Below are 26,876 nucleotides of genomic sequence, written 5' to 3'. Positions count from 1 at the left end.
TGAGTTGCTTAAGTGCTGAGTGTCAACACTGGACTGGACCATCCGCGGGGAGCCAGGCCCCTGAGCCGTTTCCAGAGTTCCAGGCCCTGCTGCTCTTTTCCTTCCTGGAAAAGTGCAGATGTTGCACGGTCCCCTGAGGCCAACAGGCAGCTGTCCAGTTGCCCCCTCGGGAGAACATGACCCAGGTCAATAACTTTCTAGAGTCCGTCCACGAGGGAATGATCAGCATTCCTATGCCCCAGGGGTTTCTGGGTTGTTACCAACTCTCAGCCCTTCCCCGATTGGGTCTCGAGGAGGAGTTCCCCGACGGACGGCCCCTTCTCCAGCCTCGGCTTCAGAAGCAGCAGCTCTGGCTCCCCTGCCGCTGGTCCTGCACAGGCTTGTGGCCTTCGGTCTGGTCATTTAGCATCTGTGTATTGAGCTGGGGTACCGTGATGCACGGAAGAGACGGAAAGCTCTGGCTCCACGTGGCTTCCATTCACCTCCCGTCACACTCTCCAGGCCACGGCTTATTCAGAACACGAGGCCCTTCCCTGGAAAAGGTTGGTGCCTGGAGAAAGAGTGTGTGCTGTGTCACCGGCTGGCTCTGCTACCCTTCCAGGGTCACAGTTTCTCCCTCGACCGCCTCAAGTCTAACCTCAGGGCCTGAAACAGACCCTGTTTATCCCTGTGAGTGAGGCAACTGTATGTAAACTTTCATTCTCATGGCAGTTGCTAATCTTCAGTGTCCTCATCCGTTTTTTGTTTGTTTGTTTGTTTGACTACACCGGGTCTTCCGTGAGGCGTGCGGGCTTCTTAGTTGTGTCACGCATGCAGGATCTTGTTCCCGGACCAGGGATCGAACCTGGGCCCCCTGTAATGGGAGCGTGGAGTCTTACCCACTGGACCACCAGGGAAGTCCCTCCACATCCGTTTTTGAAGCATCTTCTCCTGTGCCCTCTTTCTCCTTTTCCACCTCACCTCCACCAATACTCTCTGTTAGATAGTAAACGGTTGTATAAAACTTCCGGCCTGAATGAATAGGTGGTCTTGAAAAAGCACACAAATCACAAAGTAGGTCCTCAAAGGGCTGCAGCACCGAGACCTGCTTGGCTTTGGTCACGAGGGAGGGAGGCCCTTCACGCAATAGTGTGGAGGCCCAGGGCTGGGGGGATGCTAAGGACACAGCCCACACCGCCCGCCTCCCCCCCCCCACCCCGCGCCCCGCCACTCAGTCAAGGCCGTTCCATTTTCAGGGGTTGGATGTATTCAGGTGATCTTGCAGACTTCATTTAGAGACAGTGTTCTATCCCCAAAAACCTCTGTTATGATGGCTTTTATTAATGGCAATATTCTAAAACTCTGTTCATTCCAATTCTAAAAATTTGACATTTGGTATAGTTTGTTGAGCTGCTAGATTGATTAGCTCTTAGCTCTTTTAAGAAGTTCTTTAAGCAAATGAGACATGAATGGAGTAAGTCAGGTGAGGAAACACTTAGGCAGTAGTTCCTGTAGAAAACACCTATATAACCAAACATTTGATGTACCCCTCATGAATTATCCTTACATATCCAGTAAACCATGTTTCCCATAGTGTGCTGTCAGGCTAAAAATTTTAAATCTGAGTTTTAAAAGTTATGTGTTTTGGTATTTTAAATTGATTTGACACCCAGTAATTCAGAATAAGGGTAGGGGAGAGGGAGGAAACTTTTATGAGTACCTACTATGTGCCAGGCACTGTGCTGTGCACTTTTCATATATTATCTCAACATTATTAACCAAGTAAGTATTATATTCCCATTTATTGATAAGGAAACTGAGGCTGAGAGAAATCCAGTAACTTCTTCAGGATCACTCAGCTAATAAGTGACTGGACAGGAATTCAAGTTTGTTTGTCCTTTTCCAAAGATTTGTGTTCTTCCCTACACCACCATGCTCCTAAATTTCATCCCTCTCTTAAAAGGGATCAACTTTTGGGAGAAGGTAGATCATATAAAGAAAGAGATTATGTAATTATTGGCTAGAAATCATCTGAAAATAATATGGTTTGTTTAATTTAATCAACTTGTTAGCATTTGCACTTAATAGCTACAAAATAAGTTTACCAGGAACTGTGTATTTTCACCCATGTGAAACATCTTAGGGTTGGCATTAGAGGTGACAGGTTAGTAGGGAAACTGACCATGGTTTGAGAGATTCCTACAGAGCACCATACTCTGAATCAGAATGTTGTGCTTAAAACATAAATGAAGTTTGCGTTTTTAAATGCCTTGGTTTTGTAGTGATGTTGAAAGTTGCAAACCACCTTATAAGTTGTCAACTACTTTTTGAAAAAGCAAAGCAAACCCAGAATGCATGCAAAAGTTAGTTGTTTTAGGAAATCCAAGGCTCTCAGACTATAATCTCAGTATGATATTATCCAGTTGATTGGAACTCGTTATGAAGCGAGTCTGCCTTACCCCGCCCCCCAGCTTCATGAGCAGGTAGTCTCACCCCTGAGGCAGTTAGTTGACTAGGGAAAAAAGCTCTGAATTAGTCTTGTTCTTAGAGTTTAAATCCCAATAGGCATATCTGTTGGCATTAGTCCCACGAGCTGTCACAGTTGCAATGTCATGGGGTCCCCCAAACATGTGTTAGGTTATAGGAAGCCTTGACCCCTATAAACAAGTCAGGTGTGAATCCCACTGTGGGGAAAGCCCAGCCCAGGAAATGTCCTCCCCACTGCAGGATGTCAAATCACTAAAAACTTAACAGCAATAATAATATAATTTCTAGCGGTTTCATGGATCAGCATCTTTCCCACATTTTCAGTTGCAACAACACAATATGGGATTTTATGTGTTGTTACACGCACGACTTCAGAACTCTAGGGAGAGGTAAGTAGAATGTTAACAAGGAAGCAGAAGGGAAAGGGGAATATTTCAGTTTGAAGCAGTTTAGGGAAAGATTGGATGTTGGATCCTAGCCCATCTTGGGTTTCAGCCACCGAGGCTAAGCTAAGTTAGGGCCCCTCTCGGGCACCCATGGCATCTTCTGCAGATATATCATCATCGTTGTCATCATGATCAGTAGCATTTTATCGAGCGCTTATTATGTACCAGGCACTCTTATAAGCACTGTACACATACTGACTGACTCCTCACAACAACCCCATTAGAATCCCCATTTTATAGATGAGGAAACCAAGGCTCCACGAGGTTACACAACTGGCCGTAGGACACAGTTTGTAAATGGTGGAAGTGGGATTCAAACCCAGCCGTCGTATTACACTCCCTCTATCCCAGGGCTCCCCTGCTGCATTATAATTGTGTTTCTGTTTCTCCTCCATTAGACTCCAGGAAGCTCCCTGGAAACTCCATTCACCTCTGTCTTCCTAAAGGCCTAGCACGGCCTGTGCTCAGGAAGAGTTCATTAGATGGGGTGGGCGTGGGGGCAGAGGCAGGCAGAGGCCAGTCCCAAGGCTCAGTTAGTAATTCATTTACCTCTACTGACAGAGGGTTGCTTTCTGCCCAACCTTTTTTTTTTTTTTTTTTTTTTTTTTTTTTTGCGGTACGTGGGCCTCTCACTGTTGTGGCCTCTCCCATTGCGGAGCACAGGCTCCGGCCACGCAGGCTCAGCGGCCATGGCTCACGGGCTCAGCCGCTCCAAGGCATGTGGGATCTTCCCAGACCGGGGCACGAACCTGCGTCCCCTGCATCGGCAGGCGGACTCTCAGCCACTGCGCCACCAGGGAAGCCCCCAACCTTTTTTTTTTTCATGTGGTCAAAATCCAAATTGTCGTTGGATATTTGGTCCAATTTTCTTGGTTCAAGATTTAACGCAGCCAGAGCTCAGAGGTTATCACTAAACCTGTGGGTGGAATACTACCTCTGAGCAGGTTCTAGAAAATGGCTTTCTGTTTGTCACGCAACTGTGGGGAAGAGTTTCTCCTGTGAACTGAGCCTGACTTCAGAGGTTTCCAACCTCTACTAGTCTTCTCTGATTGCAGCTTGCACTGAAAGGAGTAAAATGTGTCAGTGGAGAAGAAGTGCTTTTCCACTTAGTCTTTGGAAGTGGATGCAGTCGTGAGGAGAGGGCTCCAGGTCAGAGGTCAGATGTCACCCATGGCATGGCAGGCCTGGTGATCGTCCAGACACTGCAGTGCAGTGCGTATCAGAGGAAGCTTTAACCAGTTCGTACACTCCAGTGCAGAGAGTGCTGTTTTGAGAGACTGTTGAGTTCCTTTTAGAGAACTGACAAATGTTTGACTGAACCATTCCGTCAAGAATTCCGGTACAGTAAGCCCCCTACATACGAACGAATTCTGCTTTGAGAGCACGCTCGTAAGCCCAAATTTGTTCTTAAGTCCAACGAAGTTAGCCTAGGTACCCAACTAACACAACTGGCTATATAGTACTGTACTGTAATAGGTTTATAATACTTTTCACACAATCATACATTAAAAAGAAACACAAAAAATAAAACATTTTTAGTCTTACAGTACAGGACCTTGAAAAGTACAGTAATATGGTACAACAGCTGGCACACAGGGGCTGGCATTGAGTGAACAGGCAAGAAGAGTCACTGACTGGAGGAAGGAGAGGAGGTGGGAGATGGTAGAGCTGAAGGATCGTCAGCAACAGGAGATGGAGGGTGAGCTGCAATTTCACTCATGCCTGATGTTGATGGAGCGCATGTTCGCATCTTTGAAAGTTCGCAACTTGAAGGTTCGTGTGTAGGGGGCTTGCTGTGTCTTGTAGCTGTCATTCATCAACAGGTAGTATTTAAAGAGATAGTCTGGGTTGACCATCTCAGCTTAATTATTTGTGCCCAGTCCAGCACAGTATATACAGGTTAAATATTTAATTAAAACAAAACTCTCGGACACACACGTAACGTAAATGCAAGAACAATCCATCACTTTGTTGGGGTGAGTACACACAGCCCCTAAGGAAGATGGCAGTCATCAGTTGAATAAACATTCTATTAAGCTAGGAAGTCACGTGTTTGACACACACACTTTCTCCTCATTTACTGATTATTTTTGAACTTCGTTTGGTTGATAGACATTGGCCATGACAGATTCCTCAACCGACTAATAGCTTAACTCAAGCTGTACAGGGGTATGTGTTATGTGTGTACAACATCTGTCTTCAACTAATAGAACTATGACATAGTTACTCATTATAGAAGCAAAGAACAAATAATAGCTGGCCAACTGTTGACCCTCAGGCTGAAAGGCAGGATCAACCACGAGAATGGAATTGGTTAGATCTCCCTGTGTCACCTTGTTTGGATTTACTGTTGCTTCAAGAAAATGGCAGGGATTGTTTCCATTACTCTGATCTTTGGCTTTGGCTCCAGCGCATGTCAGATAGCAGTGGCCAGATGCAAGCTTGCTCGGTATTGATCTCTCCCACTAGGTGGGTATCTGCAGTGTATCAGCCACTGTATCAGCAGCCCCTTCCCCGGGGGGAGAGTCGTCCATGCTGTACAGCCAACTCCCTGACATTTTCATGGAGTTCAAAGCCCAAGTTCGTTTGGTGCTGACGTTTTGGATTAGCTGGTTGACTGGAAGGCCTGCTTCTTTCTATACACTGTGAAATTTCTAAACCGCAGCAGCTGAGGGCTTAAAATGGCCGACAGACCCCCAGCTGGCAGCAATTAAGTGCACCACAGCCCTTCGGCTAAACAAAGGTTTGTGGAGGCACAGTTGCTGCATATGCACTAAGCAGACGGCTGTAAAGTCTCTTTTGTGTTGAGTGTTAGTGAGAGACGCTGTCAGCTAATGAGAGGTGAGTGGGTGGAGTTTCTCCACCTCTTGTTTAATGATGCGTTATCCCCAGGATGGTGGTCCCGAGGCCCTGCCCAAGAGGCAGCAGGTCTTGACAGTGAAGGTGATCGTGAGAGAAGGAGCAAGGCAACCAGAGGAAGCCAGAGGATAGTCTGAGGACGGTCCAGCAGTGACAGGCAGGAGCAGCACGGAAGCTGATCTTTCTGCTCTGGTGCCTGTGGGCAGGCTCCACATCTGCGCCACTTTTTTAATGGACTCCATTATGCTGTAGGTTGAAAGGGGAAGGTGGGCATGAGAAGACAAAATGCTATTTTAGGGCTTCCCTGGTGGCACAGTGGTTGAGAGTCCGCCTGCCGATGCAGGGGACACGGGTTCGTGCCCCGGTCCGGGAAGATCCCACATGGCTTGGAGCGGCTGGGCCCGTGAGCCATGGCTGCTGAGCCTGCGTGTCCGGAGCCTGTGCTCCGCAACGGGAGAGGCCACAACAGTGAGAGGCCCGCGTACTGCAAACAAACAAACAAATGCTATTTTATACGCATTCAAGCAGCAAAAATTTAAGGGGCTAGACCAGTACTATCTAATACACAATTTAAATTTGAGTTAATTTAAATGAAAAATTTTAAATTCAGCTCCTTAGTCACACTGGCCACATTTCAAGTGTTAGTAGCTACACATGGCCAGTGGCTGTGTACTGGACAGTGCTGTCCTGGACAGTACCAAGTGTTGGAAGGTATATAGTTTACCAGGCTCTCTGAAGTACATTGTTGGTGTGTGTGTAAACTGGTTCAGCCTCTCTGAAAACAACTTGAGTTATCTTGTTAGGTGAACATTCATGTCCTGTGTGTGTGTCCAGCAAACACCTAGATATATACCCAAAGAAACTCTTGCCTCGGGTCACCAGGAGACAGAGGAATGTACGTAGCAGCATCGTCTGTAACAGCAAAACCTGGAAATGGTCCGTGAGCCATCAACAGGAAGCTGGGTGAATGATGGTATATTCGCACAGTGGAATAATTACAAGCCGGTACAATTAATGAATTGTAGCTGCACACAAAAGAATGATTGAATCTTAGCAATATGACTTCAAGGAAGAAGTAAGTCCCAAAACATAAAAAGGCAGTGCCATCCTTTCTCAGAAGCCCAAAACAATGAAAACCAGAGACTGTAACAGGACTACTGTACCAGAACATGCTTTGAAATGTGACAAGACTACGTGCAGAAGAAAAGTAAAGGAACGATAAGTACAAGATTCAGGGTAGTGGCTATCTCAGATAGAAGAGGAAGAAGAAAGGAACCGGGAGTGGCGGGGGGGCGGCAGAGGGCCACACAGATAAGATTCGAGTTATGGTCAAACAATGGGGTTTTCGTGCTAGGGATAGTGGTTTCAAAGATGTTTATTATATCATTTAAAATAGATAAAAGCCCAGTGATGATCGTGGGCCCTAAACGGAGGGTAATGATGCATCTAGTCCTAAAGTCCAGTTTACAACAAAAATGAATCGAGTCCTTTCCTTCCAAATGCTCATAGGCTCACTGGAACATACGTGAAAGTGACTTAAGAACAGTCACTTAACAGCTGTTTTTCAGATACCAACGTTGTATTACTGAATCCCAGAGTGAGCAAATTTAGGATTACCACCACGTACAGCCACACTGGTTTCAAAGGGTTACTTGAATTTTCAGTGCCATCGTCAATATATGAAGAAAACAGTCCCATCACACAGTGGCCTACACTGAAGAATATCACTTTAAACTTTCTGCTGGCTTACGTTTGGGACTAAATTTGTTCACATACAAATGGTTTTAACCCACACACTCCCCAGCCTCTCAACTTGGACCTCAGAATTTAACATTTTAGTTGAGTTTTGGAGAAGAAAGAATAGCTTTTCGGATTCCAACAATAAGGAAGTAGGGGTTTATTATGGGAAGAATTCCTTTAACCCAGCTCTCTGTTTCTAGTGATAGTATGTCTAAATCACCCCTTCCAGAAGTATTCCCTATATTTATAAGACCACGAGAGAGACTTCGTTTCCTCCTACGGCAAAGTTGAGCTCGCTCGCTCTCCTGTATCTGTGTGAACAGTGAGCCTTGAATGCCGCGCTGAGCTCCTCCAAGCAGCAGGATCTGAACACTATATCCAACCTTCCGTTGGTGTGTGGTTGATCACGGATGGAGGACCTTGGAAATGGGAAGATAGTTTGCAGTCAGTTGGGGAGGCAGATAAGCAAGTATTTTATCTAAGTGGGATGTGAAGCAAACGTGTTTTGAGCACATGACCGAATCTGACTTGTTTTTGAAAGGGTCATTCTCGTTCCTGTGAGGAGAATGGACAGGAGTGGAAACAGAAAGAATAAGTTATAAGACTATAGTAACAATCCGTTACAAATCCAGAGATCATTTGTCAGTTATGAGAGAGATGGAGAAATAGCGAGATTTGGGATGCATGTGGAAGTTGAGCCTCTGAACCTCCCAGTAGATCGGGGAGTCAGGACGGAACATTACATTGAAAAATGAGGAGCAGGCTTGTCACATCTTCCTGGGGCCTTTGGGCTTCTGCCACAGTGCCCGAACCCCTTTCAGGAGCTTCAGGGGTGCCTTGGGGAAAAGATACTTTTTTAGCCTGTCCTGGACAGTGTTTGAAATGACAGTCGATGTTTCACTGGGCAAGGAGATAAGAACAGGACTCAGCTACCTGGAAAAGTACACCATGCTCCTTCCCCTGGGTTTCTCTCACTCAGTGTTTTCCAGCATCCTTACACCAGCAGTTGTCAAGCTTCCCTACGAGGGGTGAACTCTGTGAGCGGCTCCCGACACTGCCCTCCGTATTTTCAACCAGTAGTTGGGATCTAAATAGCCAGCAGTGGGCCTCAGTCCTGAAGAAGGAATTGAGACTGTGCACAGCAGGAATATGTGAATATATTAATATCATAGCAATAAAATTGGGTTGTTTACCCATTCCCTTGGTGCAGATGGTCGGAACTTCTTTTTAGTCTCACTTGGAGAACACAATTAGTAGTACTTGGGGCATCCTTATTACTGAACTTTTAAAACATTATCACTGGATGTCTGGTTTTCCAGCCCATATCAAGCATTACCCAGGTCTGGGACTTGAGGCAGCGTGGCCTGATAGGCGGAGTGTTGACACGGGCCCAGGAGGGCTTTGCGTCGTCCCAGGTTTGCAGCTAACCCGCTGACTGTTTCTGTCCATATCTTTACCCTGATTCGCCCACCAGGCACTTCTCTGCCCTTGCAAGTAAGTCTTTCCACTGCTGTTAGCACACGATCCTAGAGTGCTGATTCAGTGTGTAAGCCTAGGCCTCGCTTGTAGATATGTCTAGAGAGGGGTGTTTTGCTTCAATGGAATCCAGGAACAAATAATGAAAAGTACACCAAGTACAAGGCCGAGGACAGACCAGGCACACTCTTATCAGTCATCTGAAATATGCACAGCCTTTCCAAAACAAATATGGACTCCTGTTTCTAGGAAAACACCAAAAAGTACTTATCAATTACCCTGTATATGGTTTGTGGAGAAAGACAACATCAGCCTACCCTGAAAGCCACAGCAAAGCAGATTCCTTTGGGCCACGGACAGCTGAGGGCCATGAGTGAGAGCCGCCGCAGAATCCCAGACTGTGGCCTGGGACCAGTCCATGGAGCCTTTCTTCTCCCTCCTGTGATCACTGTGTCCCTCACCCTACACCCAGGCAGCTGAGCTCATCCTAGAAGAAGCTGAGAAGCTTGGTGTGTTCTGACTCATGCCCAAAGCCTCTCACTCTTCTTCCTGACCCTTTACAAGTCCAGAGGTGCCTCTCCTGAAGAGATTTCCTAGAAAAATAGAGTGTGACCAAGTGGAAGTCCAGTAATAATAACAATAACAAGAGCCACTGTTGGTGGATAGCCTACATCCTGTCAAACATGGGCTCGATGGGCATGATTTTGTTTGATCTTCATGGCAGTCCTGTGAGGTGGGTGTCATCATCCTGTTTTACAGAGAGAACTGGAATTGAGGGTTGAAGAAGTTAACTGACTTGTCCATGATCACATAGCTAGAAAATGGCAACGGTGAGGTTCTTGTTCAAAACTGGAGTCTTTAACCACTTTCTTCTAGTGCATTCACGGGTGGTACTAAATGTAGTTTAATTCCGGTCACCAGATTTAGAGTATGTCCTGTGTTAAGTGGTGTTTTTATCTCAGACGAGGAAGGAAGGGAAATCATTTTGACGTTTCACACTTAACCTCTTTGCTTCTTGTCCATTTCCCCACCTAGGACCCAAGCACAGAGGGTACGGAAACCACGGTGCTGCGCAGGGCCGCAGGGCCTGCTTCCCCGCTATTCTGAGAGCCAGGCCGAAGGGCAGGAGCAGCTCTTCAAACTAACAGACAACATACAAGACGAATTGTAAGTTGGAGCCGTGGGAAACCAGCCCTTTCGGTTCACCAGGTTGTCTTTTCTGACTTTGACTGAGAAGTTTCTGTCCGATCTGAGTATCAGCGTGACTCTTAGGCCTTGGAACTGGTCAACAAGATTCCTTGGCCCAGATGTTTTATAGATTCAGATATAACAGTGGTTCTCAAACTGAGTTCCATAGCGGGACCTTAACGTTGGCAGTCTCCTTCTAATTAGTTCAGAAAGAGAAGATAAAATGTTCTCAATCTACAGGTGTTTTGCCCTGTGAGACTTTCCTAAACTTTGGTGTTTTGTTGTTTGCTGCAGAATGCTAGTAAAACAAAACAGATAAACAACCAACTGGGAGCTGAAAAGTTTGGAAACGCAACAATGTTCTCAAGGTTGTTCTGTTATTCTTTGAATGTGGAGCCTTATACACTTAGGATCTTGTTATATGTTCAGTTAGTGAAGTTTTTCCTAGTTGACGTGGTAGAATTCAGTATATCACTATTTTAGGACATTCTGCAGAGACTCTCTTAGCGTAAAATGCCCTGTAACCTAAATAGGCGTTAGAACCACAGTCCAGAGAAAGCAATTAGTTCCGCCTGATAAGTAGCAAAAGACTAGTTTAATTTCTCTTAATGCTTATTTATCTTTCTTAAGATAAAGCAAGCTAGGGAGGGTTCAGAGGACCATGAATGTTTTTTGGTTGGTGGAGGATATCTGAAGTAGAGGTGATCTCTCAGGAGAGCCTTCAGTGTCGTTGTTAGAAATGCTGTTAAACTAACCTCATCTCATAGTTTTGTAGCAGTATTTGAACGGGGATATCAAAAGTCAAGTCCAGAATTCATTTGTTGCTTACTGCATGGGATGGCGTCTTCCTAGATGTGTTTTTTGTAACTCAAGCTCCTTGCAGTGTTATTGGAAAGTCTCTCAGTGATGGAGGTGTATTACATTATCGTAGTCAGCTCAGCCTGCCATAACAAGACTGAGTGACTTAAGCAACAAAAAATTATTTCTCATAGTCTGAGGCTGGGAAGTCCAAGATCAAGGTGCTGGCTGAGTTGGTTCCTGGTGCAGGCTCTCTTTCCGGCTTGCAGATGGCCACCTTCTGGCTGTGTCCTCACATGGCAGAGAAAGGGTGAGCAAGATCTCTGGTGTCTCCTATAGAATCAGGGCCCCACCCTTATGACCTCATTTAACCTTCATTACTTCCTTGCTCCAAATAGGTGGGGACATAATTCTGTCCATAGCACACATCTATCAGCTCTTTTAGTCTAGCCTCAGCTCTGGCCATCACTCTAATAACCAGAATCCCCAGTGTTTCACTCCAGGGAGGGCTTTATATTCCTGCCTGCCTTCGGTGAGGATTTGGTACCATGGCTGCCCTATATACCACTTTGCTAATGTAACTTTTGGCCTTTGGATCAGAGGCTCAGAGAGTCATTCCCCAGGTGTAGCGGGACATGGTGCAGAGCCTACTAGAATGGCAGCTCCATGAGGGCCGCAGTTTTTGTCTGTTCCATTCACTGAAGAATCCTCAGTACATGGAACAGTGCCTGGCACATACTAGGCACTCAACAAATATTTGTTGAATGAATGATAGTTGGAAAGTTGTTGTACGTCGCGCTTTTAATTTTCTTTCCCACTCACCCTTATTCAAGTGAAACCTTGTGAAATTCATTTTCAAGTCAAACCTTGGTCCTCGTGAAATTCATTTTCAATAGGATGACATATGCCAAGAACACAGGGAGAAATTGTGTACTACAGCTAACATAGGCTTGCTCCCAGTGAGATACATGCATTGAAAACAGAGCCATGGAAAGCTGAAAACCGAAATCAAAATGAAGTCAGTAAAAGAGATTTCATGAAACTCTTAAAATTCCTAAGAACTAGGAAAAGATGTTGGCGTGAATGACTTTTGACTCTTAAGATGAAAACCATGTGTCTCTACCCAAGTTTGTGGGTTAAATCTTGCCAGTGAATGTTGAAGAAGCCACATGACCGTAGCCTTCCTCAGTGTACAGGGAAGAAGTCATCGGGGACCTGGCAAATGTTCCTCTGAAGTATCCTCGGTTGTCAGGCTGGGTCTTCACGGTGACGTGAATGTTGGAGGCATCCCTCTGCAAGAAAGGCGTTTTCAGGAGAAGCACAGGAGTGCCATAGTATACCTGACTTTTATCCTGGAATTGTAATTAAAAACATGTTTAAAGACCCAATTATTTGCATATTTTCCTTCAGAGTTAACCCCTTAAAAGGCTCTTTAATACCTTGCCCTACTGTTCTAACTAAATGTTTCCACATTTTTTTCCAGTTAGACTCACTGTTTCACTTCTGGAAAATATTGTGTAATTACTTCCTGATGTAGTGAAAACCCCGCAAAGTCCACAGTGCCATGGTTACTTCAACTTTGTTCTCCCAGATCAAGTTTCACTTAATTTTTTATTTTATTTAATTAATTAGTATTAAAAAGATAGTTGCTGACATATGATTTAAGGTCTGGCCAACTGAAAAGGCTTCAGTTTCGAATGAATCAAATATTCCTCTGATATGTTACAAAATTGCCATTACTTTCCATTTTTCTTAAGTTTGGTTCTGAAATCGGATCCTGGGTTAAGATGCTGTTAAAGTGAAATTTGTTCTATTTATTAAATTAATTTTTCTCTGTAACTAGTGTCTAGTCTGTAGCCAGAAACCTCATTCTCATTAAAAAAAAAAAAAAAAGTACCTATTTTATTTCCAATACACCATCACAGACCAAGTTACATACTAGCAATGTAAGCACTAGGGTGGCTCTTTACCTTTTCCAAAAAGGTGCTTACAAGCAATGCACATGACCTAAGTAGCTGCCCAAACATACTGTTTTCTGGAGTTTATTTGACAATCAGATTATATTTTTAAAATGTAGTTTTAGGAAATAGTATTTGTGAGATTTTTTTTTATTAGATATTATTTTATGCTTTAAAAAAGAAGCTTTCAGTTCTCTATCCCAATTTTAATATTTCGATAGATATATTTAAATATAATTGACTTCCTTTGTAATCCTAAGCATTTTAGTTTATGCATTTAAAATTAGCATTCTTAGAAGGGGATTATGGGCCTCCCCAGAATGCCGACGTGGGGGTCCATGATCCCTGAATATTAAGAGCTCCTGTTCTGATTGGAAATTAGGAGCCTTTCTAAATGTCTGACATTTTAAATTATTATTATTCATTATTTTTTAGTATTGTGACTGTGCTAACAAAAAGAGTCCTTATCCTTTAGAGAAATACGCTGGTATATTTACAGATGAAAGGAAAAGGAATGAACAGCAGCAGCTAAGAACCCTTCAGGGGCAGCAGGACCTGGGAAGTGGTTCCCGTGCAAGACTTGGAAGGTGGTGCTTGCCTTCTGGGGACACTTGAAAGTCACCTGTAGGAGGCCACTTGAGTCTAGTCAGTGTCTTGAGGGCTGTCACTGTATCCCTGGGTCACTTGATCTCAGCCGAGCCAGGCAGCTCCCTGGTCCGTTTGGGTTGTGTGCTCATTTCCATCTGTTTGAGTGTGTTCCTCCTCTTCTTTTTTCTCCTTTTTCTTTATTGAGATCTTTCTTTTTTAATACAAAAAAAAGTATAAAAAGTAAGCCAAAATAGCTTATAAACCCACCAGCCAGGTTAGTCTTTTCTCTTTTTGATGAAATAAACTCATGTACATAATTAGCAAATTCAAAGAGTACAGAAAGAAAGAAAATCAAGAGTAAAATTCTCCTTTCTTGGGCTTCCCTGGTGGCGCAGTGGTTGAGAGTCCGCTTGCCGATGCAGGGGACACGGGTTCATGCCCCGGTCCGGGAAGATCCCACATGCCACGGAGCGGCTGGGCCCGTGAGCCATGGCCTCTGAGCCTGTGCTCCACAACGGGAGAGGCCACAACAGTGAGAGGCCTGCGTACCGCAAAAAAAAAAAAAAAAAAAATTCTCCTTTCTTGCCCCCTTTGTAAACATACTGTTTATATATATTTTGTATCCTGTCTATCCTTCTTGAGAAATTGCAGATAGAGATAGAAATCAGAATTTTTTATTTTGAGCACACGTTATAGTGTTGATTCTCATAGCATATAATTGTAAATAAAAACCTTATAGTAATATATGCAGTCTCAAAACAAAAACAAAAGATCAGACCTTTTGAGAAGTGGGATAGAATTCATTGGCTTCCGTTTTCTAGACCAGGAAATAATCTACCAATAACCTTTGACACTTAGAAAATTGGATATTCTTTGATATGCCACTAAATTAAAACTTGCATTTGGTGGATTATTCAGCTACTCTGATAAAAGTTAATGGCTTGTCTTTGCTGTACACCTGAAACTAACACAACATTGTAAATCGACTATAGTTCAATAGAAAGAAAGGAACGGAGGGAGGGAGGGAGGAAGGAAGGGAAAGTTAGTGGCTTGCTAATAACAAGTTAAATCAAGACTTCTGAGAGAATTCTTTATCTTTACCACTGGGTAAAATGCATGCAGCATCCAAAGTTGTGCACTGGCAAATTCCATTGGACCCTACAACGTAAATTCATTGTTATTTTCTGAGACTACATAACACATGAATTTATTGAATCCTACTATGTCCCAGGACAAGTTCACAGTCTAGCAGGGGAAGCAGACAGTATTACCAACTATTTATAAACATGTGATTGCTTTTTTTTTTTTTTTTTTTTGCGGTACGCGGGCCTCTCACTGTTGTGGCCTCTCCCGTTGCGGAGCACAGGCTCCGGACATGCAGGCTCAACGGCCATGGCTCACGGGCCCAGCCGCTCCACAGCATGTGGGATCTTCCCGGACCGGGGCACGAACCCGTGTCCCCTGCATCGGCAGGCGGAGTCTCAACTACTGCGCCACCAGGGAAGCCCTGTGATTGCTTTTAAAATAGAAGTATGGGCCATGTGTTATGGGACCACAAGGGCAAGTTATTAATTTGTGCCTAGAAAGCCAGGGAAGGCTGTAGGCAGTTGATCTGGTCCTGCAGCACAAGGAGAAATGGGCTGAGAAGAGAGAAAGGCATGTACGCAGAGAAGAGTGCTGGGCAAAGGTTCAGAGACAGGAGAGTTAGCGGCATTTCTGGGGGGACTCCAGTTAGCTGGGTGTGGTGGCAGCATATGTGTGGGAGGGAAGGAGCAGAGGTTGGAAAGCTGGAAAGGTGGGTTACAAGGCCAGATTCTGAGAGCTTTTTTTTTTAAAATCCCCCCCGCTTCCCCCCTTGGTGTCCATACAGATTCTGAGAGCCGTAACGGCTTCCTGTAGGCAGTGGTGAGATTTTGAAGAGGATCTCACTCAAAATGACATTAAAAATGTAACCTTGACAGCAACAGAGAAAGGGATCAGAGTTGGAGAGACTGGGGGCAGGAAAGCACTTAGGAGGCCCTGGGAGTGATCCAGGTGAGCACAGGCTGGCAGAGAAGAAGGGGAGAGGGGACAGGGAGGCAGGCGTCAGTACAGTCAGTAGACTGACCAGGTTTAGAAGCTGAGCGAGGGGTGGGGCTGAGAGGGACTCGAGGGCTGCTTGCCTGGTCGGTTGGATGGAGATGCCATCAACGGCGAGGGGCGGTGCTGGAGGAGGAGAGGATTCGAGAGGCCGTGCTGAGTGTGAGGACCCGTGGGACATGTGTGCCGAGACACTCTGCAAGACCCCAGGCTCAGACACAGGTGTGGGGTCACACCTGGACTTGGGGAGAGACACATGTGGGGCAGGAGCCTGTTCTGGGAGCACTCCTGGAGTAAGACAGCTCTGAACTCTTCTGATTTTGAAATGCCTACAAAGTGAGGAAAATAAACATATATAAATAGAGTTAATAAAGCCAAAAAAAAAAGAGTGGGAGAAAAAGAAAGAAATCAATTGAAAAGGGTAATTGGAACAATTGGCAGATTTCTCTCTCTCTAAGGAGCAATGATTGGTCCTGAGCCTGTTTCCTTGTGGTCTCTTAGAGGGTCGCTCATTTTTCCAACCTGCTGAAGCAAGGAGCTGTGGTAGACTTCCAAGGGGACCTTCCCCACAGGGTTAGGGTAACTTAGCATCTGTCCTCAACAAACGAAATAACAATAGCCACCATTAGTTGGGCATGTAGGTCAGTTCTAAGCATCACAGTGGCCCTAAGAGGAGATATGATGACCCTCGCTCTACACGTGACGGCAAGAAACTCTGAGCCAAGCCATGTGCCTGGTGACAGAGCCAGTTGGCACCTAAGATTGGCTGGTTCCAATGGCACATCAGCCGTGGGGCTTGGAGACAACGTTTCTACCTGCCACAGAGCGAGAGGGTTGAAGCTATTGTTGGTCACGTCACTGGTGTTGATGAGAATGCCCTGTGGTATCATGGTCTGAGATATTGTCGTAGTGGGTGCTACTTCTGCAGCATTGAACCTTGCCGGGTTCACCCACTGTTAGAACCTGTCATCTTGGAGAATGGTGTAAGCCACGTGCCACAGCTTTCCTTTCTCTCAGAAGAAACTTTCTGAAGTTGATCCCAAGATCAGAATGTCCTCTTTCTCTCCTTAAAGGAGAGTTATGAGTGAAACTTTTAACCAATGTCTAAAAATCCTGTTTTTTGTTTTGTGGCTCGTGGGCTCCAGAGCACAGGCTCACCAGTTGCGGCTCACAGGCTTAGTTGCTCCGCGACATGTGGGACCTTCCCGGACCAGGGCTCGAACCCGTGTCCCCTGCATTGGCAGGCGGATTGTCAGCCACTGCGCCACCAGGGGAGTCCCCGCCTGTTTTTTTTATAGAATCATTTGCGGTGTCGCGGTGTCTACAGAGCACTGGGCAGCTTCTCTGCTTCTTCATATTTGAAGGGTACAGCTTATCCAGAGGCTGTGTGTCTCTGGCCACATTTTTTCATTCTTCCTCCGAATTAATAATAGGTCAGAGGGTAGAAGGACACACTCAGGATCAACCTGAGACCACATGGCTTTCCTCCCCATGTCATCCCACGAGGGTTTGCAATGGTCACTCATTCATGAGCCAAGAGCAGCCCTGCGTGAAGCGAGGGGGGTACGGGGGATGAAGAGTGGAGAGCCCCGTGTCTAGACTCAGCTCGTGTGAGGCCATAGCCGCTGCCACTCTGGACGAAACCCTGAGCCTCTCAAGTGACGCAAATGAAAGTCTGTGGAGCACAGGCCTTTGCAGGGGACGGCCAGGCAGGGCGGGGGACACCGGGCTTTGACGACAAAGGGACAGAGGCGGGGGCAGATGGGCAGAGAAGTGCTGAGTGCACTCATTGGTTCGACTTCTCTTGTCCCCCTGGGTTTTGGTTCCTCTCTCTCAGTGACAGGTTTGGGGTTGGTCTCCATTACAGGAGGGGACCCATAATCTGGAGCTCAGTTTTAATTATTCTTTGTTGTGGTTTCCAGATTTTGTTTTTTAAAAAACGTATGCTGTAATGATGAAACCCAAAGCCTTGGTCACTGGTTGTGGGAGTTCCAGGGGCGCATCGGGGGAAAATGGAGAGAGAGACGCTGTTGGCTAAGTCAGTGTCTGGGTTTTTGCTGAGACCGTGGTCTGGGACCCTGGCACTCCAGCTGAGGCCCCGCTGTCTCCCTTTTCCCTCCATTCACTTAGACCCTTGGCTGCTTTTGATTTGAAAAGACGAGAACATTTCATGTAAATGTCCAAAAATTACTGTCCGTATTAGCTTCGGGTACGAACAGGGCCCCTGGGCCCACAGAGGAGAGGCCCGGGCACGTTTACAAACTGCTCCTCGCCCCTCACATTTCTGTAATGGACGCGAATTCCTTTTATTTATTTACTTACTCATTTATTTATTTATTTATTATTTTTGGCTGTGTTGGGTCTTCGTTGCTGTGCGTGGGCTTTCTCTAGTTGCGGTGAGCGGGGGCTCCTCTTCATTGTGGTGCACGGGCCTCTCACCGTGGTGGGCTCTCTCGTTGCGGAGCTTGGGCTCTAGGTGTGAGGGCTTCAGTAGTTGTGGCACGTGGGCTACAGTAGTTGTGGCTCACGGGCTCTAGAGCGCAGGCTCAGTAGTTGTGGCACACGGGCTTCAGTAGTTGTGGTACGTGGGCTTCAGTAGTTGTGGCTCACGGGCTCTAGAGCTCAGGCTCAGTAGTTGTGGCACACGGGCTTCAGTAGTTGTGGCACATGGGCTTCAGTAGTTGTGGCTTACGGGCTCTAGAGCGCAGGCTCAGTAGTTGTGGCACGTGGGCTTCAGTAGTTGTGGTACGTGGGCTTCAGTAGTTGTGGCACACGGGCTTAGTTGCTCCGTGGCATGTGGGACCTTCCTGGACCAGGGCTCGAATCCGTGGCCCCTGCATTGGCAGGCAGATTCTTAACCGCCGCGCCACCAGGGAGGCCCGGCCATGAATTTTTTGCCCACGGATTTACTGACTTTGTGACAGCAGGTAGTATGATCTCTATCAGATGAAGAACCTGAGCCGCAGAGACAGCAGCTGGCCCAGCCTGGCGGGTCTCCCTGCCCTTCCCTCCCGGCCTGCACGTTCACCACTGTGTGGAGCAGCTTTCACTAGAGCATCCCAGCTCAGAGCCACCCTTCCTCCTTCCTTCCACCCAGAACAGAAGTTGTTCTGGCCTGATGGAGGACTTTGCACTGTCTGTGGCCTCTCGGAAGGGAGTCTGTTTTAAAGAAGTCCAGTTTGGAAAGGGCACTAATAGTGTCAGCCAGTCGGCCCGGGTGTAAGAGCAGCTGCCCAGATGGAAAGGCCTTGGCCCTCTTAGAGGCTGTGCATAAATGTCAGACAGCGGGTACTAAACAGGGTGAGAGTGGAGGCACGGGTGATGGGATAGAAGTACCCCATCTTGTGCTGGACCAGAGGAAAGGTAACAATCCCTATTGGATTTTCAATGCATATGCTGCTCTCACCCTAATTGCAGTGGCCAACTTCGGGGATCTCCTTTGAGAGCCCATTACAGCCTCGGTCACCATGTGCCCGGCCCACCTGTGCTTAGAAGTCCTAGGCCGTTTTCAGTTTTTAGGCTAGTTTCCCAGCAAGTTCTAGCTGGTCCTGTGATCCTTCCTCTCTTTGTCAGGAAGCTTTTCTCATCTCTCTCTGTCTCTCTGTCTCTTTCTGTCACCTTTTCTTCCCCTGGACCAGCTATTTTAGATTTCAGTTGGTTTCTTTAAATGATACTGCTTGCCCTCTGGATACTGTCAGAGCCCGGGACATGGGAAATTCCGTGCTAAGTGGCCTGAACACCAAAAGCTGCTGGGTATTTCTAATTTTGGCATTGAGACTTTACAAGTCTACATTCTTGGCATTGCCAACCAGTTAGAATAGAACAATAAACCCCAATTTTTGTCATGTGAGGCTGTAGTTAAAATGGCAGCTGGAACCAGGCATATTTTCACTGAGTCCTGAGGGGGTGGCCGACTCAGTGGTGGGTGCCCAGGGAGACACGGGGAGCGTAGGGTGTGGACCCCTCTTACATCAGCTTAGTCAGAGAGTCGAATACCTGTCTGGGAAACAAAATGAGAACAAGTAGTTGCCTGGCAGTGCTCTTGACAGTAAGCGACGAAGCCTTCAGAAGTGGGCGCAGGGTGGGCGTGTTTCTCGGGAAGCTTCAGAGAGAACTCGTGAACCCTTGGGCTGAGAGACAAGGCGTGTTCAGAATGGGGGGCTCTCTAAGCCCAGAGGTGAGCAGGGACCTGGCGCCAGCTTGGGACTGAGAGAGGACCGGCCTGTCCAGCAGCAGGCAGGCCTGCTCCATCCCAGCAGAGTTTGGCGACTGCTGACCATGGAACAAAGCCATCCTGGGACCGGGTCCCTGAGCCGTTCCAGGGGAGCCGCGGCTCCAGGCAACTGCGGTGTGGCAATTCCTCTCAGGACATCAAGTCCCAGGGGGCCGGGGCTTGACAGCCAGCCTGTCGTCAGCTCTTAGTATTCTTGCCGTCACCCGCTCCCCTGCGCTGTCCCCCGACGTGGCCGCCCCATTGTGGAAGGCTGTCACAAGATGCGACGGAGGCAGCCAGGCCTGGGAGAGCTGTCACGGCGGTTTCCAAGGGTCACTGCTCTTCATTCAGTAGCCGATCTGAGAGCTTTGACGTGCATAAATTTCCACTTTAAATCTGGGGCTCCAGGGAAGAAGAGATTTTTTTTTTTTTTCGGTACGTGAGCCTCTCGCTGTTGTGGCCTTTCCCGTTGCAGAGCACAGGCTCCGGACGCGCAGGCTCAGTGGCCGTGGCTCACGGGCCCAGCCGCTCCACGGCATGTGGGATCTTCCCGGATCGGGGTACAAACCCGTGTCCCCTGCATCGGCAGGTGGACTCTCAACCACTGCGCCACCAGGGAAGCCCGAAGAGATTTTTTTCTGAGTGGCCCTGAAGCCCCTAGAAGGGATGACTGACAGTTTATGGAAATCAAGATTACAGCTTTACCTAAAAAAGCACTCTGTAGCAGTTGAGTTCTGAGAACGCGGTGGTGGTCTCTAACAGTTGAGTTATGAGAGCGCGGTGGTCGTCTCACCAGTGAGTCCCCTGTCCCTGGAGGTGCTGAGCTGAGACCAGGTGACCTCTTACTAGAACTGTGACAAAAAGGAAGTGGACATAGGTGCGCACCTGGAGAGGGCGTGCCATCCTCTCGCGGCGCCTAGGTTGGTGACCCATCCGCTTCCGCTTTCCCCGCGTCCGTCACCACCCCTGCCCACGACTTCCAGCCCTGTGGCTGCCCCTCCCCCACCCCATCTTCCCTGTGAACCTTCTCAGCTGCTGCTTCAGTCAGCATTTCAAAGCACTGTATTTCCTTCTTCTGCCCAACAAAGCACTGCTACAGTTTTCTCTAAGCCTTAGGCTATAAAAAGGCCATAAAATTGTTTCTCCTATTGATACACTTGGTCATATTATCGAGCCCCGCTGTGGAAGGGCTCTGTGCTTTACACATTGGCCTCACAGCGGCCCTGAGAGGCCAGTGTCACTTTTTTTATTCCTGATTCACACACAAGGAGATGGAGGCTCAGAGTGGGTGAGCCACCTGCCCAAGGTGTAGTGAGGGAGGGAGCCTGGCTTCAAGGTCGGAGCCTCGGGCCCCCCTCCTACAGCCTCAGCCTGGAGGAGCAGCTGGCAAAGCTCTGCGTGCCCTTCTCACTCCGCCTCTTTCTCTGCAGCTTCATAGCCGTGGAGAACATCGACAGCTACTGTGTGCTCATCTCCTCCAAGGCCGTCTACTTCCTGAAAAGCGGAGACTACCTAGACCGGGAGGCCATTTTCCTGGAAGTCAAGTACGACGATCTCTACCACTGCCTCGTCTCCAAAGACCACGGGAAGGTGTATGTGCAGGTGACCAAGAAGGCCGTGAACACGAGCAGTGGGGTGTCCATCCCCGGCCCTTCCCACCAGAAGCCGATGGTGAGTGCACCCCTGCCCTGTCTCCTCAGCCGGCCACCGCCCTGCTGATGTGTTTGCCACGTGTGAGGCTTGGGCTGGGCTGTTGTGAGTCCCCAGGGGTCCTGCTTCTTAGTCCCACAGGCAGAAGGCGCTCAGTGTGTGTGGGGTGGGACGATGCCGCTCTCCCAGCTCCACCGGAGGGCGGGTTGCTCAACGCTTGTGCCGCAGTTTCCCACCCGTACAGTATGGGCAGGATTACCGCCTCTAATCAGCCGTGAGGACCAGCTGACATGATGCACGGGGGTGTTTTATTCCTAAAACGGGACTCGCGTTGAATCTAAGAAGGCGTTAGCGGACACATTGGCTTCTTCATTGCTTCACCTCTAGAATAATTGGAAATTAACTTTTTTTCCTGCACAAGGAAGCAATATCTAGCATAGGCCCCCATCCACTGTAAAAGCTCAATGAATCTCTGTAAATAAACTTTACACTTGACCTCCAAAAGGTACAAGATATTGTTATGGCAGGACTTTTCAACAACACCGCTGCTGTTAATAACCAGCATTCGTTAAGGGTTTACTGTGTGTCAGGCTGGACTCTAGGTACTTCTAGATTATTTAATGTTGTACTGCTCTTGTCCCCACTTGGTGGTCACGAGGCTTGGTGAGGACAGGTGACTTGCTCGAGGTTATCCGGCCAACACCGGAGGGAGCTGGGGTTCAAACCCACGTGCCCGTGCAGCTCCAGGGCTGGCAGCCTGGACCACTCTGCTGCCTCCGCTTGGAGGGGCTGTTGTTGGCTCGGCAGAAGCGCGTGTGAGGGACCCCACCGCCAGCCGTATTCTAACGTGGGATTTTTTCATGAAACCAGGTGTTAGCCCTGCTCATTTTTCACCTGGAATGCTAGGATTTTCAAGCCTGCATTCGAGAATGACGTGCCATTCAAAATGGCCCTGCTTATCTCAGTGTTTCCACAGATGAGAAACAGCAACCAGCCTTTTTGGGCCTCTCTCCCTTGACCTTCTCCCTGCCCAGGAATGCGCTTGGGTTTGGTTTGGCTTGTGCAGGCTCCCCTGGGGTCATTGGCTTAGGTTAGGGCCGGTAGATTAATTGAGTTAACACCCAAAAGCCTGAGTATTTCCACAAGTTCCTTTCGGAGGTGGGGAGCTTTGCCCAGCTGCACTTTCGCCCTTTCAAGGCAAGTGAGCTGTCTTGATAAGAAAGGCCTCGAGGGCATTTGTGTGCTTTGACCATCACCAGACTTTAGATCTGAATCCCCAGTCTTTGTTAGTCTCACCTCAGCTGATCCTCACACCTCGGAGCTGAAACTGGTTCTCAGTTACAGGCAGTCCCAAATGTCAGGTGATTATGGGTCGACTGCACGGTCACCTGGGGAATAAGTTAAAGATACAGAGATCCACCCCAGACCTCGAATCGGCATAACTAGGAGTAGGGCCCTTGGGAATCTGTCTCTTTAAACTACGACCCATGCTGTTCTGATCCGCAGTCAGGCTGGGAGCTGCTGCTTGGGTGGATTTCAATGGCCCGTGTCCTGTGATTCTGTTTGGCTTCCCACCTTGGGGGCAGGTTACTCATTCTGTCCTTTTCTTCAGGTTCACGTGAAATCAGAGGTCCTTGCTATCAAGTTATCACAAGAAATAAACTATGCAAAGAGCCTTTACTATGAACAGCAACTTATGTTAAGACTCAATGAAAACCAAGAGCAGCTGGAGCTGGACTCCTGAGAAACCCCAGCTGTTGGAGGGACACTCCCAGACGTAGACCCCAAACCAATCAGGAGGAGAGAGGCCCGTGGGCTTGGCTTAAATTAGAGGAAACCAGAATAAGGTTTGGGGGGATGCTATCAAGAGGGAGAGTAAATACTGGTGAGGGAGGTTACAGATGGAAGCATATTAATTTGTGGGGCAGGGGGTTACTTTAGATTATGGGGAGGTAATTTTTAAGAGGCATTGGTTGAGTAACGTTTAAAACAAAGTGTAACTGAGATCAATCTAATTTTTAGATTGCCCTGTATTTTGCTAACATGTATATATGTACAACTGTGTGTCTGTAAATACGTAGGAGCATTTCTGAACAGGGCCTGTGATGTGTGTAAAGGTTTGTTAACTGTAAAGTAATATAAAATTATATTGGATCTTCTATTGCACTAATTCTACACGTCTCATTCAGGGTACTGTCCGTGAAGAGGGATTCTTGGAAGCTGCAGAATGTTATGCCTTAGTTTGGGAAACTAGAATATTCACGGTTAGGTGGGCTGAGGTGAGGGGGCAGGTGCGTCAAGAGCGATGCCTTTGAAACCTGTGCTCATCCCGGCTGGAGCTGCGAACTGAAGTGTCTAGACCCAGAGGCAGCCCTTGATGAGGCCTAGGGGAGTGACTCGGACACATCTTTTATTTATTTCTCCCCCAGTTTAAAGATAGTTCTTAAGAGTGTCACAAATTATTTTTTATCTGCCTGTCTCACTGGCTCTCTCCTGACTAGTCTTGCCAGACTTTGAGGTAAAACTGTGAGGTGTGTTCTGTTACCACGCACACACACGCCAGCATTATAAGGTTTCCTTGGGTTATTATCAGAGAGGCCAGTTTGAAACATTGGTAGGCGCTGATAACTTAGAAGGGTAAAAAATCCCGTAGGACTGTTTAACAGATCAGAAATCCACAAATTTATCAAAAACCCACAGCGAGAGTGTTCCCTCTCCTGAGCAGCTGCAGCAGGAGGTCCTGGGTCTCTGTTCTCCTTAATAAAGCTCCAGGCAGCTGCCCAGCCCCACAGCCCTGGGGACGGGCGACAGCAGCCCTGGGGTGAGAAGGGAGGGAGAAGGAGAGAGTCTTAGAAAAGGGAATGAAATCTGAGTGCTAAAAAGCTGTTCTTGTAAGTTTGGGGCCAAGATTTGGCCAAAATATCTCTTGCCCTTGGTTTTAAATTCCACCCGGTGGCAAGGCCTAGACCGAGTGTCTTCTCCTTCCTGGGTCTTGTTTCTGTGGTTTCTCTTTTCTGTAAGGAATAACCAAGGTAGGGAGAGGGGAGGCCTAGAATGAATGACTAGCCTTGTGATTTTCTAATTTTTATTTTAATAAATCTAGTCAGTCTCTACAACCATGTCTCACGTAGCTGAGATCTAAAAGGACCCATCGGATCAGTGGATGCGTGGAAGGTATTGGTGTTTATGACTCATGACCCAGATCCTTCCAAAACACAAATGAAGCTAATCTGTCTTTCTCTCCCCACTCGGGTGTGTGTGTGTGTGTGTGTGCGCGCGTGTGTGTGTGTTTTCAAAGAGCTTTAACCCAAGTGCTTAGTGCTCTGGCAAAATAGTGTTTTCAGGGCTCGTCTTGAACTCCAGGATTTGTATATAGTCTTCCCTGAACTCTGGGTTCATGGACTGCAGAATTGAAGCCCAGCTTTTGAAGGGTCGGGGTGGGTTTTTGGTCCGTCGGTTGGTTGGTCCTGCTGGGCCACAGCCATGTGCCAGGTGCGGCTCCCTGCAGGCTTCTTGTCTTCCTCACCAGCCTCCCACCCCGCACCCCACAAGTTTGGCTTGTGGTTTTTGTCATCAGTAACGCACTGCCTGAGATGATGACCTCTTAACGATGAGACTCTCAGAGGGTTGATGGTTTGTGTCAGTGAGCCTTCTGTCACTTTCTGGAATGAAGTCACTTGGGAGTTCTGTTGGATTGAGGAGCTTGGTATGACTAAGGAAGCCTGACTTTGGGCCCAGCAGCAACCTGTGTTCTCTGCAGCTCTGCCCATGGGAAGTTGGTTGAGGGCTGCGCTGTGGAATGGTGCTTCCAGGAGACTCCAGAGGGGTGTTGAGATGTCCTCCTCCCGGCTCCTTTCTAAATCTCATCAGCCCTCGAAATACAATAGTTGCTCATCTCCCTACTGCACAGCTCCCCCCTGATGTTTGCGCCTTGGAAGAGGCAGATGTTAAAATGGGCTCCAAAGACCAAATGGGGCGGGGTTGGGGGGTGGGTGCCAGCTAAGAGCTTCTCAGGCTCCTCCGCCCTCGCAGCCCTCGTGCCAGGCCTGGTGATGGTAAGGTTTCAGGGGCTTTGGACATAGTTTCCTGGTTTGCCAGGAAAAAAATCCAAAGCTTTGGAGGAAGCAGGCCCTGGCTCTGGCTTTTCAATTGGCATTTAGCCAGCGATGTCTGAGACTACGTTAGGATAATTTCTGCCGATTTTCTTGGTGCCTCAAGTACCCGGTTCCTCTCCGAGGAAAGTAAAATAAATTGAATTAAGAGAAATTGGGCAAGCAGAAAGCAAAGCCCCCTCGATGCCCTGACCCAGCACAGCTGGCCGCATCACCGCCTGGCCACAGCTGCTTTCCTCACCCACCAGAAAGGCTGGCTGTTCTGTGTTTCCCACACCTGGGCCTGCTCACCACTGACTGGGAAACAGAAACATGGCCTCTTAGCGGCCCGAGTACCTCACCGTGGTGGAGACGCACCTCGGGGTTTGGAAGGCTCCTGGGCCACTTTGTTTTTAAGCATCATCTGTGCCTCAAAATACCATAGTAGCTGCTCGATAATACTCTGAAAATAAAGTATCTGGGTCTCCACCGTGTGAACACTCTTACACTCACCAATCTGTTGAGACTCTTGAATCTGTTTCTCATATCAGAGTCGTTATTTTTCTTCCTGTGGAATAAAATGCTCTGTTGACTTCCAAACATGTTGTTTCCTTCTGGTTTCTTGCTGTCCCATAGATTGTAGAACCATCGCCAGTGACAAATGCCAAACGTATTACAACACGTGCAGTCACACGCAGCCTTTCCCTCACTCCGGGCAAGCGCGTTCCCAGGCCAGCCCTGCACCTTGGGCCTTGCTTAACTTCCCAGAGTTGGCAGTTCTTCCCGTCAGCCAGGCCCGGGCTTCGTGTTGGCTGCGCTCACCTCACCACTCTGAGGTTACTGGTCCAGGCCTGGCAGGATGGAAGTTGTCGTTTCTGAGGAGGAGACTTCAGCAGGAGCAGGATTTTTTAAGTTCAAGGTGCCTACTTGATATTACTGGACAGGTCAAGCAGGCAGCCGGGCGCTGGAGTTCCAGGGATGAGTCCAGGCCAAAGGCATAAGATTGGGAGTCATCGTGCAAGTGACAAGTGGAGCCTGGATGAAATATGAAATCCTCAAAGGAGTGGGGCAGTGTGGGGAGGGCAGCAAAGAAAAAAGGTCCAAGATCTGAGTCCTGGGGGGTCCCTGAAGTTTAAGAGTTTAGGCAGGTGGAGGGGAGCAGCAAAGGAGACAGAGCAGCGCCTTCCAGAGTCGGGTGTGAAACCAGGAGGGCGTGGGGTCCAGAAAGGTCCACAGAGGAGGGAGGTGAACTATCGAAGGCTGCTGATTAAGTAGGATGAGGACCAACAGTTAACACTGGATTTACAACATTGAGGTCACTGGA

General features: G+C 47.7%; 1 protein-coding gene across 4 annotated transcripts in view; it reads left to right on the top strand.

Annotated features, from left to right (window-relative positions):
* The window catches only part of VPS13D (vacuolar protein sorting 13 homolog D), a 244,821-nt gene extending 218,677 nt beyond the window's left edge, over positions 1 to 26,144 (top strand). For all 4 annotated transcript variants that reach the window (XM_082649814.1, XM_082649813.1, XM_082649811.1 and 1 more), the window contains 3 exons: positions 10,023 to 10,154; positions 21,242 to 21,482; positions 23,074 to 26,144. In XM_082649814.1, the coding sequence (XP_082505940.1) occupies positions 10,023 to 10,154; positions 21,242 to 21,482; positions 23,074 to 23,205 (505 nt within the window). In that variant the 3' untranslated portion in view covers positions 23,206 to 26,144. The remainder of the gene's footprint in view (positions 1 to 10,022; positions 10,155 to 21,241; positions 21,483 to 23,073) is intronic.
* The last annotated feature ends 732 nt before the right edge of the window (positions 26,145 to 26,876 follow it).

The sequence above is a fragment of the Grampus griseus genome (genome assembly GCF_964374135.1).
Source record: "Grampus griseus genome assembly, chromosome: 1".
Taxonomy (NCBI): domain Eukaryota; kingdom Metazoa; phylum Chordata; class Mammalia; order Artiodactyla; family Delphinidae; genus Grampus; species Grampus griseus.
The sequence above is the reverse complement of the archived record's forward strand: the minus strand, read 5'-3'. Positions and strand labels throughout refer to the sequence as shown.